The sequence below is a fragment of the Trachypithecus francoisi genome, unplaced genomic scaffold (genome assembly GCF_009764315.1).
Source record: "Trachypithecus francoisi isolate TF-2019V2 unplaced genomic scaffold, Tfra_2.0 Lachesis_group0, whole genome shotgun sequence".
Taxonomy (NCBI): Eukaryota; Metazoa; Chordata; class Mammalia; order Primates; family Cercopithecidae; genus Trachypithecus; species Trachypithecus francoisi.
The window spans coordinates 30,868,353-30,884,185 of record NW_022681453.1 but is presented as its reverse complement, the minus strand read 5'-3'; the positions used below and the strand labels follow the sequence as shown (position 1 = coordinate 30,884,185).

The following is a 15,833-nucleotide window of genomic DNA, read 5'->3' as shown; positions in this document are numbered from 1 at the left end:
TTTCTTAATTGGATAGAGCCTGAAAAATGCCAGCCTCGATTCCTAGATCGGTGCCAGTTCAATATGTAACAATCCACAAAGCAGATAGGATAATACATGAATTGATTAGTAATACTGATCTTAGGCCAGGCACGGTGGCTCACACCTGTAATCCCAGCACTTTGGGAGACTGAGGTGGATGGATCAACTGAGGTCAGGAGTTTGAGACCAGCCTGACCAAAATGGTGAAACTCCATCTCTACTAAAAATACAAAATTAGCCAGGCATGGTGGCACATCCCTGTAATCCCAGCTACTTGGGAGGCTGAGGCAGGAAAATCACTTGAACCCAGGAGGAGGAGGTTGCGGTGAGCTGAGATCGCACCATTGCACTCCAGCCTGGGAAACGAGTGAAACTCTGCCTCAAAACAAAAACAAAAACAAAACAAACAAACAAACAAAAAAACCAGTAATACTTATCTTAACATATCCAGATAGCTTTGAGCTCTGCCTCTATAGTTCTCAACCCTCCTTTTTATTTTATTTTCCTGTATAAAAAATTAATTTCTTTCAACAGAAGAGCTTTTGGAGAAGGAGGAAGGAAGTGGGGAGAACTTCCTGTGTTGACTTGGAACTTCCTCCCTGTAATGTACCTGCATTTCTCCCTGTAATACACCTGCAATACAGCAAAAGAAAACAAGGGAAGGTTTTCCTGAATGAAACTTGACAAGAGGCAAAAGAGTTATGAGATTTAGCACCCTCTTTTTTCTTTTGTGTGCAGTGTCTTTCAGGAGTTCCCCTACCTACAAGACTTTCAGCACATACACAAATTAAGTTGCAGCGTAACATTTTCCAAGGTGCTTTCTGGAATCAGTCAAGGAGTCTAAGTCTCACAATAGGCCTCAATTCCTCCTGTAAGTGGAAGTGAACAGTGCTTGCTGTTGCTTATGCTTAACCACAGGCTCCAAAATCTGTGCCCTGTTCCTGAGCCATGTGCATTTCCTTGTTTATAAGTACCAAGCTTCATGGCAAAGTGTGTTCAACAATTCACTTACTCATGCATTAATGCAGCTCTGGTCTTTCTCCTTTCCCTTAGGTATTTATGGGCCATTGGTAAGAATGTCTGGAAGAGATGGAAGAAAAGGTTTTTTGTATTGGTGCAGGTAACTAACTCTTCAACTCTAATAATATCAGTCTTAAGAGACATCGGTATTAAAGATTTGCTAGAATGAATGAGTGCTTTTTAACTGAGTATAACTTTAATAAAATACACAGAGCTCATGCATTTAGCACAATGAATTTTTACATATATCCATGTAACCACCATTCAGAGGAGGATACGGAACATTTCCAGTACCCAAAGGGCTCCCTTGTACTCTATTCTCTATTTTTATATCACTTTAAATTTTTAAAAAATTAATGGATACTCATAATTTTTTAATTCAAACAATACAGAAGTATGTGAGATAAGTCGGGGAGAGTAGACTCCCACCCCTGCCCGGTCTCCTGCCAGGGATGAAGGATTCCAGGAGGGAGCAAGCTCATGCCAAGTGAGGGCTACAGGGACATTGACTTCGGCTGAAAACAATGTAGCATTTTGAAAAGAACTGAGATAGGCATTATGAGTAAAGTCAGAATTTAGTTGGACTTTTTGCCTCTATTTTATTATTTAGTGTGTTTGAATTTGAATTATCTGTGTGGGAGTGCTCTACTCTTCTTGGTGCCTGGTGCTTCCAAAAGTCTTAGCCAATGTCCCGTAACTATGTTTAATATCTAGAATAAATGTTTCTAGTAAACTTCTTTTTTTTTTTTTTTTTTTTTTTACTTAAACAAACCAAATTCTTCAAGTTGTTCTGCAACTTGCTTTTTCCACACAAGTTATTTAGATACCTTCAATGTTTACACACATAACTCTGGCTCTAATATCTGTAAACTTTTCCCTTTTGGATAGACTTCTGGACTTTCCCAGTTTAGACTATTCTTAATACTGCGGGGAACATCTGTATATATGGATACAAATGTAGATGCAGATATTGATGTTAATACATTAGTCATATATAAATAATATCTTTACTGTTGAGCATTTCTTAAATTTTTTTCCAGAAATAGTAATACCTGTCCTTGAAGGACCCCATCTTTTTGGTTGGGGAGGGGTATTTATTTTTTGCATCAGGATTTTTCGGTTTACAAAGAAATTTTCCAGTGCCTCTTTTTAATTTTCAGACTCCACCGGAGCATTTAAACTATAATTCAGTTTGCAGAAATCTAATTTATGCTATACTCTGAAAGATTTCACAAAGTGAGTCAACTTGTAACTGAGTGACAAAGGTGCTTATTGGGTTACTTGACCAGAATTAATATTTAGAGTGCTACCAATATTTAGAGTACTTTATACTCGGAGACCTGACTATACAGCAACTCCCTTTTAGATCTAAATGACCTTGAGGGTTCCACCAACTCTGAACTTCTAAGACTAGACCGTCTATAGATCTACTTAAGTCTCTGCTGTGCCACTAAGGCAAAATGCAGCTCTCTGACTCTAATAAGCAAGAGGTAATCTTTGCTTTCAATATTGTTGTAGGGTAGAACAAAACCTTAAAGTGATTTAGCCACAAAGAACATTTTGGAATGATGCCCATCCCTCAAAATAACCCGTGGTCGCCGGATGTGGTGGCTCACGCCTGTAATTCCAGCACTTTGGGAGGCCGAGGCGGGTGGATCACCTGAGATCAGGAGTTCAAGACTAGCCTTGCCAACATGGTGAAACCCTGTCTCTAGTAATAGTACAAAAAATTAGCCAGGCGTGGTGGTGCATGCTTGTAATCCCAGCTACTAGGGAGGCTGAGCCAGGAGAATCACTTGACCAGGGAGGTGGAGGTTGCAGTGAGCTGAGACTGTGCCATTGCGCTCCAGCCTGGGCAACAAAAGCAAAATTCCGTCTCCAAAAAAAATAATTAAAATAATGCATGGCTAAGCAATTGAAGCTATTTTAGCTTGCAGTACATTTCCTTAGACTATTAACTGACCAATATTTATTCAGCACCTACTTTGTGTGGAGCACATTGAGAGGACATAGAGAAGAACTAAGGTCTGGTATTTAGCTCCCAGAAAGGAATCTGTTAGAGTTCTACATATGCAAACAGCAGAAATAGACTCAAGCTAATTAAGGTTTAAAAAATGAATCTATGGAAGGCTTTGGAGTTAACTCATAGAATTGTGAAAAAGTCTGAATTACCCATCCATGTTAAGAACAGGGCCAGCATAGTTCCAGAAATCCAAGTTGTGTTAGGCTTCTCCAGAGGGAGAGAACCAATAGGATATATGTATATAAGAAAGGGCATTTATTAGGGAGAACTGGCTCACATGATTACAAGGCCAAGCCACACAATAGGCTGTCTGCAAACTGGGGAAGAAAGAAGTTGGTAGTGGCTTATTCTGAGTCTGAAAACCTAAAAACAAAGGAAGCCAACAGTACAGCCTTCAGTCTGAGGCCAAAGGCCCAAGAGCCCCCAGCAAGCCACTGGTACAAGTCCCAGTGTATAACGGCCAAAGCACCGGGAGTCTGATGCCCAAGGGCATTAGGAACAAAAGGAACCATGTAGCAGGGAAGAAAGATGAAAGCCTGAAGACTCAGCAAACAAACTTATCCCACCTCCTTCCGCCTGTTTCGTTCTAGCTGCACTGGCAGCTGATTGGATGGTGTCCATCTACACTGGATATGGGTCTTCCTCTCCTAGGCCACCAACTCAACTGTCAGTCTTCTCTGGCAACACCCTCACAGACACACCCAGAAATAGTACTCCACCAGCCATCTAGGCATCCTTCAATCCAACCAAGTGGACACCTTATATTAACCATCACAAGTCCTGGAACCATGGCCAGTGCTGCTGGTGTGGTCATGAGACAGACTGGCTCTGACCACTTTCTATCCTTGCATCTCTCCTTGAGGATCAAATTTCACAGAGGGAGAATTGGTTTAGTCCAACCTGGTTCACTCCCAACTTTTAGCAGGAAGAATGGGTGACACTTGGATTGACAGTCCCACTGGATTGTCTTTCATGCAAAATCAAGATGCCATTACCAGAAGGAGAAATGGATACCGGGAAGGTAAAAATAACTGGTATCCACTTTAAAGAGCATACAATGTAAATGGGAAGACAAGACACATCAAAAGAGACGGTGCTGGCCAAGAGTAGTGGCTCACGCCTGTAATCCCAGCACTTTGAGAGGCGGAGGTGGGCGGATCACTTGAGTTCAGGAGTTTGAGACCAGCCTGGGCAACATGGTGAAAATCCATCTCTACTAAAAATACAAAAACTAGCCAGGCATGCTGGCTTGTGCCTGTAATCCCAGCTACGGGGAACGTGGAGGCAGGAGAATTGCTTGAACCCGGGAGGTGGAGATTGCGCCACTGCACTCCAGCCTGGGAGACAGAGTGAGACTCTGCCTAAAAAAAACAAAAACAAAAAAGCAGTGCTGAGTCATGCATGGTTCTCGCCCCTCAGTGCTTCTCATTGCACTTGGCACAGCAGTCTCTCTTGGAATCACTTGGGAGCATGCCTGGCCTCCCTGATAGACTGTGCACTGTTTCAGGGCCAGTTTTGTTTCTGATTCTTTTTTGTGTCCTTCCCTCTTTCCTCTACCACACTCATACACAGTCCCTAGCCCAGTGTCTGGCACAGGCAGTCAGGAAATGTTCATGGAAGAGAAAAATAAAAGGAAGAGAGAGGAGAAAAACTCAGGCAATACCTTAGGTGGTGCTGAAAAAGAAGAGATCATGTGCTCCGAGAAGTGGCTGGTGACAACCATTCTCAGATTTCTGAGAACTTCTGATATGATTAAGTACTTAGAAGAAGTAGATGACCTCTTATTTCGGGAGAGGAAACTCTTCAGGAAAAACAAGAGGAAATGTGTGGAAAACATCAGTAAAGCCATGCCTGTACAGTAAGTATAGGGAGAACCAAAAGGGAGAGAATGATTTTTTCAGGCAACTGGAACACAGGTATTTAGAACCTTCACACTGAGCCTTCTACCGAGAGAAGATGAAAGTCACACAGCAGCTAAAAAGTAAGTTCTGTGCTCACTTCTGAGAATCATAAAAGGGTACTTCTCATCTAAAGTTCAGTATCTTTCCTAGAAAGGCAGGAGAAAATAAGTTCAGAATTCTGTGAAATTTTTCATGTACATATGATTCTCATTAACTTTAAAGAGCTGTCAAGGTATGTTGGGTACATCCATCCCCCCCAAAAAATCTGGTTCAGCCTGAATCAGATTTCTCCCTTAACAACCTCTGTGACACACAGAGGTGACATGAGAGTCCCATCATCACAAAGATAATGGGGGAGCCAGGGTGACAACTCAGGTCTTCTCTTTCAATTCTTGTCCCATTCACCACGACAATGTCTAAAAGCAATTTGCTGGCACACCCAGAAAATACTGCATTATTTTTAAATGATTTCCATTTTTTTCTTCTCCTCTATTTAAGTGATCACATTTAGAAGCACTTTATCAATATCATAATGAAAAAAACATGCTCCCTTTGAAACAACCCCAATGCCATCAGAGCTGCGGGAGGAAAGTTCAAGGTGCCAGTGCTGGTCCAATTCAGAGGAAGCTAAAATGTCCCAGGTTGTTTGAAGAAAAGGATGTCAGTCCAAGTGGTGACAATTGGCCCCCAACAGCTGCATGCAATGTTGAATTCAGTCATATGTGCAAGCAATTTTCAGTTTCTCTTTAGCCACCAACCCTTACTTTGAAACTCAAAATGCAAACATGAAACCCAGCGAACCACCCTGGTTCAATTTGCAGAATGGTGTGGGTTCTGGGAGAGGGGGAAGATTCCCCTAACCCTGCCCCTGCTCCTGGGCAGCCTTAGAGGGAACTCCCTGGAAAACAGTGTGGAAACCACCAAACAGAAAGTATATCTACCCAAGTGACTTACTGAATCTTTGTGTCTTTCAATTCAGATGCTAGATCTTATGGAACATATTTATATAGAGAGCTAGGAGCACACAATTTCCAACACAATTATGATTTCATACATTAGATTTAAAACAAGGAAAATTGTCTGAAAACAACAAAGGTGAAGAGAGGACATCCAACATTAGTCTCCTCAAAATTCATCTCCTACATATACACATAGAGTCTACATTTTTGCTCATAACACATAACAGTTAAAACTCTCCCTGACTGAGATTTCCTATTAGTGCTACTGTCTTTAGGAACAAAATGTTAGCTATAAAGGGACTTTCTACTAGTCAGGGATAAAGGACATACTCAGAGGAGTGCTGGACCAAAGTAGCAATTCCCATTTCTTAAGGATCAGAGCTAAAATTATTATAGATGTGGCTAGAGTCTGCCCTACCAACTGTGAAGGGAATGAAGCAGTCGCAAGGAGCTTCTGTACCAGAGATTCAAGCATTCCTGTGCGATGAGACGGTGTCTGTAAATGTGGGCCTGGACCATCTGCATCAGGTGTTATTTAAAATGCAGATCCCCAAGGTGCCATCCAGAAGACTCTGATACAGTAAGTCTGGGGTGGGGCCCAGTAATCCATACTTATAACAAGCACCCCAGGAGATACTGATGCAGGTGGTCCAAAGGCCACCCTTGGAGAAACACTGCCTTGGAGGTCATTATCCTGCTTAAATGAAAGGTCTTATTCCCTTCAGAGGACACCATCTTAGAGTTTATGTTCTCTATGGAACCAAGCATCAGAGTAACTAAATAGATGACTATATTTAAATGGCATAATAAAGCCTCCTCTTGCCATGTTCCTTGAAATTCCAATATATGTCCTATAAACTTGGTTGGCTGCAAACCCTAATCCAGAGATTAAGGGGAAATGAGCCTTCAGTACCCTGAGTCAAGAAATTACTGGGGCCTTGTTCTAAACCCTCGGGTCCATGGCGAGAACCAAGCACATTGATTACTACTGTTAGTAACTCGAATGTGACCAAATCAACACTAATGATAAAGGTGCCAATTCCACAGAGCACTGCTGGATAGCCAGAACGCCTCCCCCCGCCCCATGTGTGTAAGGAGAACAGTGAAAACAGGCCAACTTATCACCCATATCAGGTTAGAAAGTCTTAACGCTATCATCTTTTTATTTAAAAAATATTTTTATTCTGTGATCAAAAGATTTCCAGTGGCCGAACATGGTGGCTCATGCCTGTAATCCTAGCACTTTGGGAGGCTGAGTCAGGTGGATCACGAGGTCAGGAGTTCAAGACCAGCCTAGGCAACATGGTGAAACCCCGTCTCTACTGAAAATACAAAAATTAGCTGGGCATGATGGCACACACCTTAGTCCCAGCTACTCAGTTGGCTGAAACAGGAGAATCATTTAAACCCGGGAGGCGGAGGTTACAGTGAGCCGAGATCACTCCACTGCACTCCAGCCTGGGTGACAGAGGAAGATTCTGTCTCAAAAAAAAAGATTTCTGGTTAAAATCTACTGTTTTGATGGGTGTTCAAATAATTTCTGAGACATTTCCCCCCATTTTAGCACTATACAAACAGTAATATTATGTGGTTCCTCTAGTAATGTGGACAATCACTTGTATTTATACGGCTTCTTAGAGTTTACAAAGTGTTCGTCAAGCTGGTCTTCACAACCTTTCTGTACTACAGTGAGGACAAGGCTTTTCTCAACTTCACATTAGAGGAAACTAAGGCTCAGAGTGGCTAAGTGGCCTGCACAAGGTCAATGGCTTATAAGCAGCCAAATATGAAACCTAACACAGGCCAGGCACAGTGGTTCACGCTTGTAATCCCAGCACTTTGGGAGGCCAAGGTGGGCAGATCACAAGGTCATGAGCTCAGGAGATCGAGACCATCCTGGCTAACATGGTGAAACCCCATCTCCACTAAAAATACAAAAAAAATAGCTGGGCGTGGTGGCAGGCACCTGTATGCCCAGCTACTTGGGAGGCTGAGGGAGCAGAATGATGTGAGCCCAGGAGGCGGAGCTTGCAGTGAGCCGAGATCCCGCCGCTGCACTCCAGCCTGGGAAACAAAGCCAGAACTTGTCTCAAAAAAAAAGAAAGAAAGAAAGAAACCTAACACAGGTCTTTTGATTGCAAGTGTCTTCAGTAACTCCAAGCACTTAGACAGGACTGGCACCCGAAGAGATCAATGCATACAGAATGTTATGTATATGATGGAATACTACTCATCCATAAAAAGAAATGAATTAATGGCATTCGCAGCAATTTGGATGGGATTGGAGACTATTATTCTAAGTGAAGTAACTCAGGAATGGAAAACCAAACATCAAATGTTCTCAGTCATAAGTGGAGGCTAAACTATGATGATGCAAAGGCGTAAGACTAATACGATGGACTTTGGAGACTCAGGAGGAAAGGGTGGGAAAAGGGTGAGGGATAAAAGACTACAAACTGGGTTCAGTGTATACTGATTGGAAGATGGGTGCACCAAAATCTCACAAATCACCACTAAAGAACTTACTCGTGTAACCGAATACCACCTGTTCCCCAAAAACCTATGGAAATAAAATATTTTTAAGTAAAACATTTTTAAAAGAATGTTCTAGAACTGAATTACTCAGATAGAACCAACATGGCTCCTCTGTTTCTGATTCCCAACTAAGAATGTTACCAAAAATTATGTTCTAGCTTTCAGAAAAATAGCTAAATCAGAACAAGATAAAATATTGTTAGATAATATATAATGCCTTGGAATACAGTAGTAGTCACCTGGGAATACAATATTGAAATAAGTTAACCACAAAAATGAATTGTAAGACATATGAGTAGTTGAAGAATTTGTAGCTCTCAATGTTTGTTTTTGCCACTCAACTCCACAATTGCTCTATAAGACATTTATATTTATATTCTGGTTGCAAATGGCAGATATCAACCCAAACAACCTTAAGTTTTAAAAGGGGAAGAATTGTATTGGTTAGCTAATTAAACTAGTAATTAACTGGAGAGTCTTCTGTCATGGCTAGATCAAGGACTCAAACAATATTATCAAGCCTCTGTCTCTCAATATATATAATCTCTTGGCTCTGCTTTCCTCTGAATTGACTTCACCCTCAGGCATGATCTCTGGCAGCTCAAGCCTTACAAAAGTTTACCAGCCCCAGAGAAAACTTTTCTTTTCCAATTGTTCCAGTACAAGTGTTTTACTCACCATACTTCCAGCTAGACAGGCAGTTAGTCCCACACAAACCACTTGCATTGAAAACTGAAAAAAGAGTGGTTCCCAGAGGAAGACCAGGATTCAGTTGTGGGAGGGCAATGAATGCCCTGCATGCACACATAAGAAATGCCCCCACAGGCCGGGCACGGTGGCTCAAGCCTGTAATCCCAGCACTTTGGGAGGCCGAGACGGGTGGATCATGAAGTCAGGAGATCGAGACCATCCTGGCTAACCCGGTGAAACCCCATCTCTACTAAAAAATACAAAAAACTAGCCGGGCGAGGTGGCGGGTGCCTGTAGTCCCAGCTACTCGGGAGGCTGAGGCAGGAGAATGGCATAAACCTGGGAGGGGGAGCTTGCAGTGAGCTGAGATCCGGCCACTGCTCTCCAGCCTGGGTGACAGAGCGAGACTCCGTCTCAAAAAAAAAAAAAAAAAAAAAAAAAGAAATGCCCCCACAGAAGGCCAGGTATAGTGGCTTGTATCTATAATCCCAGCACTTAGGGAGACTGAGCTGGGATGATCACCTGAGGCCAGGAGTCTGAGACCAGTCTGAGCAACATAGTGAGACCCCATGTCTACAAGAAATAAATTCTCTTTTAATTATCAAAAAAGGAAATGTCCCACAGATGTTATCATCATCCCTATTTAAAGATCACAAAACCATGTCCCAGAAAAGTTAATTGAACTGTCTTGGTTCACATAGAAAATAATGGATCTGGAAACCAAATCCAGTTCTGCATGACTCTAAAATCTATTCTCCTTCTCCTCCACCAAATGGCCTTCACTTCAGTGCCAATCAGGAATCTGGGATTTAGATAATGTGATCCTTCATTCGCTACTACATCACATTAAAAATAGTCCTTAGTCTCCAGGAACTGTGTGATTCACAGCATAAAAATTTTTTCCATCCTCAGATTTTGACTCAATCCGTCAATGCTTCCTCAGGAATTCCTTGCCCAACCACCCATCTAGACTAAATCTCCACGCTCTTACAGTATGATATACCTCTCTTTTTAATATTTGCCACTATTAAAATAACACGTTTCTGAAATAACGTGATTGATTAATGTCTACCTTCACACTAGACATGAGAGCAGGAATCATGTCTGGTTTTCTGCATGTTTGTAGTCCCCAAACCGAACACACTACCTACGTATTTGTTGAATGAATGAATGCATCTGTCACAAACAACTCTTTTCTAAAATATGTATGTGAATTTTGGACAAGGGCTAGTGACCAGGGTTCAGTAAAAATAACAGCTGATTAATTTTCAAAGAATGATGGTAAAAGCAAGGAAAGGGGATTTAGACAAAATACATTCTACTGTTCTATGTCCAAGTGTTTTAGTCTCCTATAGGTGATAAGAAGAAGGGGAGGGGAGAGTTGGGGACAAGAAAGGTCTAACCTTTTCATCTCATGACTGGAATCTACTTGCTAACTATAATTGAAACTCAGGGTTTCTGTAATTGAAACTCAATCTTAGAGGTTATGGACAGTTCCTATATTTAAAACAGTGGTTCTCACACTTTAGTATGTATTAAGAGATATCTGGCCAGGTGTGGTGGCTCATGCCTGTAATCCCAGCACTTTGGGAGACCAAAATGGGAAGATCACTTGAGCCCAGGAGTTCAAACCAGCCTAAGTAACATAGTGAGGCATCACCCCCCAACACACCGCCATCTCTACCAAAAATATTAAAAAAAAAAAAAAAAAAAAGCCAGGCATGGTGGCACATGCCTCTAGTCTCAGCTACTGGGGAGGCTGAAGCAAGAAGATCACTTGAGCCCAGGAGGTCAAGGATGTAGTGAGCCATGTTTGTGTCACTGCACTTCAGCCTGAGCAACAGCAAGACCCTATTTTGAGAGAGAGAGAGAGAGAAAAAGAGAGAGAGAGAATCTGAGACAATTGTGAAAAATGTATAATCCTAAGGCCTACTCTGAACTGAGTTTCTGATTCTGGTCTGACTTAAAGAATCTACATATTAACAACCTAATCCGCCCCCTCACCCCACACACACACTGTCTAATAATAAAAGCAGCTGCTGCCATCCACTCTTTTTTTTTTGAGATGCAGTTTCACTCTTTCTGGCAGGCTGGAGTGCAGTGGTGCGATCTCAGCTCACTGCAACCTCTGCCTTCCCATTTCCAGCGATTCTCCTGCTTCAGCCTCCAGAGTAGCTGGGATTATAGGAGCCTGCCACCATGCCCACCTAATTTTTGTATTTTTAGTAGAGAGGGGGTTTCACCATGTTGGCCAGGCTGGTCTCAAGCTCCTGACCTCATGATCCGCCTGCCTCATCCTCCCAAAGTGCTAGGATTACAGGTGTGAGCCACTGCGCCCAGGCCGCCACCCGCTCTTTAAGGAACATTATTTCAAAGCATTCTCTAGTTTAAGCAAGTGACTGGAAATGAGCTAAGGGTTTTTAAAGGTGTATCTAAGGTGTAGCCACCTTTAAAATAAAACCTTGCTGACTGTTCCCTCAGAGTCCCAACTGTCTGTCCTGTGATTCCATGAGAAGGTACCTACCCTCCGAAAATCCCAAGGATGGGAAAAACATAGTCCTTTATGCCCTTCTCTCCAAAGTGCACTTTCAGATGCCTGCTGGTTGTTTAAGATCACTAGATGTTTATGCTTTCTGTTGTAGGCCAGGCTCTCTGACAAGGGTGGCTGACTTTCTCACTTCTAACATGCATTCCAGGCTCTGCCGTGCCTTTATTACAACAGTGCTCACTGCCTCCTTAGTTTTTCATCAACAAAATACAGTTTTAAAAGAATTCTATGACAGAGGAACATGCATTTCATTGGGAATGGCTTTTACTGAGTGTGGTCTTGTGGAAGTTTAAAAAATAAATGTAAAACTTTCCAAATCTTTGCAATTCTCCCACCATTCAAGCGCTCTAGAAAAACTGAGATTCCCCCAAAAATTTCCAATAATTAGAATCATTCAAAGAGAAATCATTCTTTCTCCCCTCCTTTATTTCCTAAAGTACATTGCAAAATCCTAAATCAAGATGCTCCCAATAAACCAACTCAATTTGGTTTACCAACTCAAACCAGTTCAGTTTGTCGAGAGTGACTTTAGCAATGTAACCAGAAGAGGGCATCAGCATACAGCTCTCCAAGAAGGAAGACACTGAAATAGAAAAGGAAAAAAAAAAAAAAAAAAAAAAATCAAAAAGCCCAAACCATGTAGTAATAGTAAATGCATAAATCTTGAAATAACACCCTTCTGTTGTGATTTTTTTTTTTAATCTCAAGTGAGTGTCGGCAACTCTGGCCAATCACATTAACAAACTATGTCATCTCTCATGTTGCCAGATTAGAAATGCCAGGTTAAAAAAAAAACAAAAAAAAATCTGTCTGGGCACGATGGCTCACGCCTGTAATCTCAGCACTTTGGGAGGCCGAGGCAGGCGGATCACCTTCAGTCAGAAGTTCAAGACCAGCCTGACCAACACAGAGAAACCCCGTCTCTACTAAAAATACAAAATTAGCCAGACATGGTGGCGCATGCCTGTAATCCAGCTACTCAGGAAGCTAAGGCAGGAGAATCACTTGAACCCAGGAGGCGGAAGTTGCAGTGAACCGAGATTATGCCATTACACCCCAGCCTGGGCAACAAGAACAAAACTCCATCTAAAAAGAAAAAAAAAAAAAAAAAAACTCCATGGGACCATTCCAGCAATATCTATGATCATTGTCATGCAAAGGGTCACAGGAGATCTGTTATCCCTAGGATCAATAATAACAAGTTGGAAAGGCCCAGTGCTGTACTTGGAATACCATGTAAATTTTGGGAGTAAAACCTCTTGATTGGATTGTATATACTCAACTTTCTAGAACCAATCAGAGTCAACTAGTGAATGTCCATTATATGGCAGATTTTGCTCATGGGAGTGAAAATACAATCAAGACATATGACTACCTAGACCTGCCTTCAATGAATTTATAATCCAGTAGGTAAATCCACCTATTGAGCTATGCTATATTAGAATGTGTGTTGAATGCAAGGAAGCTGCCTGTATAAATACATATGTATATGAAGTGTTTGCTCTATGGGTATCACACATGCTATGTAAAACTCAATTCTCTATCAACAATAAGATGCAGGTAAATACAGACGAAGACTCTGAGGCTTAGAGAACAGACAGCTTTACAGAACTAGGATGGGACCCCAGGGCCATGGAACCCCCAGCCTACACTCTTAACCTTCCATTTTAGGAGAAGAGTGTGCTATTGGTTATTTTCTTTATTACAAGCAATTAATATGTGTTCTTTATGAAAATACTCTCAGTGACCCAGCCTTAGGTTTCCCCTGACATTGCGATATAAGGAAGAAGTTCTGCAAACCCTTTATATTATGAAGAAACCCAAGTGGGGCAGTAAAGTTTCCATCAGGAGCCAACAGAGGGCAGCAACAGACAAACCAACTACCAAAAACATCCTCCTGTGGACACCCTGCATCTCTCCACTGGGACCCTCACGCCTCAGACAGTGGGGGAGATGCATGTAGCGCTTAAGAACGTCAATTTCTTATCACCATGAAAACAGCAAAAACAAACCTCACCGTAGAAGAGGCTAAAAATGTCCCCTGCTGGGATCAAAGTTCACTTAGAAAGTGTCTCTTTTAATAAAGGAAACTAAGGGATGAGGGATGTGGCACTCCTTCTCCAAGACATTTGACATCCATGGATAGTAAATATGCCTGAGAACTTTTAGCCCAAAGCTGGGAGGATGCTTACTTTCCCACGGGCTCCTTGCAGACAAGCCAGATGTAGAAATGCTAAGTATATGTGCTGGGTCTGGATGCACTAGAGCGACAGGGTCCTGAAGGCGGGCCTGCAGCTGTGAGCACCCACCCTGCACTGGCATGGTTTGTGTCGGTGGAGTGAGGGCTGCCATTAGGGCACCAGTGACAACAGCCACGCCACTGGGGGTCTGAGGATTGCTCTACTGTGACTGGCACCTAGCGATCAAGCACTCATTGCTTGTGACAGCGTGTCACTCCTGCACTTGTCCGAGATGAAAAGAAGACTTCAAAGCAACCAAAGTACTCCTTCAGCAGGAAGAAGAAGGGGATAAAACATGTAGATTGACGCTGATCAAAATGGTGCAAACAATGAAATACTAAAATAAAAAGGCATAAATAAATGAATGTCTAGCCTCTGACTTCTGACCAAAAGGCCCATGTTGTATCTGCAAGCATAGCAGTCTCAGCCAAAGCCACAGTCACATTAGGTAGAACATACAAAATTGCTGTCATTTAACCACTTTTGACCTACAAAAATGGCAATCGCATGTAGCTTAACCCAATTATATTAAAAGCAATAATGATAATAGCTAACCTTCATCAAGCACTTACTAAGTGCCAGGAACAGACTCTAAGTGCATTCCACATGTGAACTCATTCAGTCTTCACAATAAGCCAATGAGGTAGGTTCTAAGGTTGTATCCAGTCTACAAACGAGGTTATGAAGGACCAGAGAGGTTAAGTAACATGCTCAACATCACACAGCCAGGAGGTAGCAAAACTCAATTTGAACCCAGCCACTCAGTCCAGATTCTCAGAGGAGAGAACATGGGGGAGGGTTTTTTGGAGAAGACAGGCTCTAGGGGTCAACCTCACAGTCTACTTTTCCTTAACAGGTCAGTCAGTACACATTTGCCATGTGCAGTTATCGGGAGAAGAAAGCGGAGCCTCAGGAACTTCTACAATTGGATGGCTACACTGTGGATTACACCGACCCCCAGCCAGGTACCCACCGACCCTCAAGGCCACGAGCCCATAAACCCTCAGCCTTCCCAAATCAATGGTCAACTAATAATTGCTGGACACTTATTCCATGCTAGGCACTAAATCAATTTACTAAGGGTTTCAGCTGTCAATGGCACAATCCCTGATATTATGCCGTTTCCATCCCAGTTGGTTAAATGTCATCCTAACCTAGGGTTTTGGTTTTACTCAAGGGATTCTCTAATTTAAAACCAAAAAGGAAGAGCATTTTTCTTTTACCTACCTGTATCCACATGAAATATGGACTCCACCATACAATGCTTAAAAAAAATTCTGAAAAAGAAGTAGTCTTACATGTATACCAAAGAGAGAGAGAGAGAGAGAAAGAGAGAGAGAGAGAGAGAGAGAGAGAGAGAGAGAGAGAGAGAGTGTGTGTGTGTGTGTGTGTGTGTGTGGTTTTTCACCAGTGATGTGTGAGCTTGGCAGGTTTCAGTGACCAAGTGAGCCTGCCCAATATATCCATATTCCCTAGCTACAATTCAAGAGCTCATAAGGTTAGCTGGCAGCACTTGAAAACCCTCCCTAAATGTCTTTTTCCCTGTGAAGACACCAATCCACAAGCAGAGACAATGAAGCCCTTAAGCCTTATGTAACTAAGAAAACTACACAAACGGTAGTATTTCTTAAAAGTTCTACACCGCATAAGTTCTACATCCTGCCCCCTCGCACCTCTCCCCCTACCCATTTTATCTTTTTCCCAGAAAAAAATTGAATAGAAATCAGCCTCAAAGAACCTTCAAAATGGGAGGGGGGTGCGAAATCATTTCAGCATATTAATGAACAACAAGCACCAACAGCCCTCTCCCGGAGAAGTTTATTTTTATGCCAAATCTGCACAAGGAAAGCATTTCCAACCATACTGCATTATTTGGCCCAAAACCTTTTTTTCTAC

General features: G+C 42.2%; 1 protein-coding gene across 14 annotated transcripts in view; it reads left to right on the top strand.

The window, feature by feature from the left end:
• CADPS (calcium dependent secretion activator) overlaps positions 1-15,833 on the top strand; it is a 487,588-nt gene that overhangs the window by 311,211 nt on the left and 160,544 nt on the right. For all 14 annotated transcript variants that reach the window (XM_033210318.1, XM_033210317.1, XM_033210316.1 and 11 more), the window contains exons 9-10: positions 1,075-1,141; positions 14,794-14,902. In XM_033210318.1, the coding sequence (XP_033066209.1) occupies positions 1,075-1,141; positions 14,794-14,902 (176 nt within the window). The remainder of the gene's footprint in view (positions 1-1,074; positions 1,142-14,793; positions 14,903-15,833) is intronic.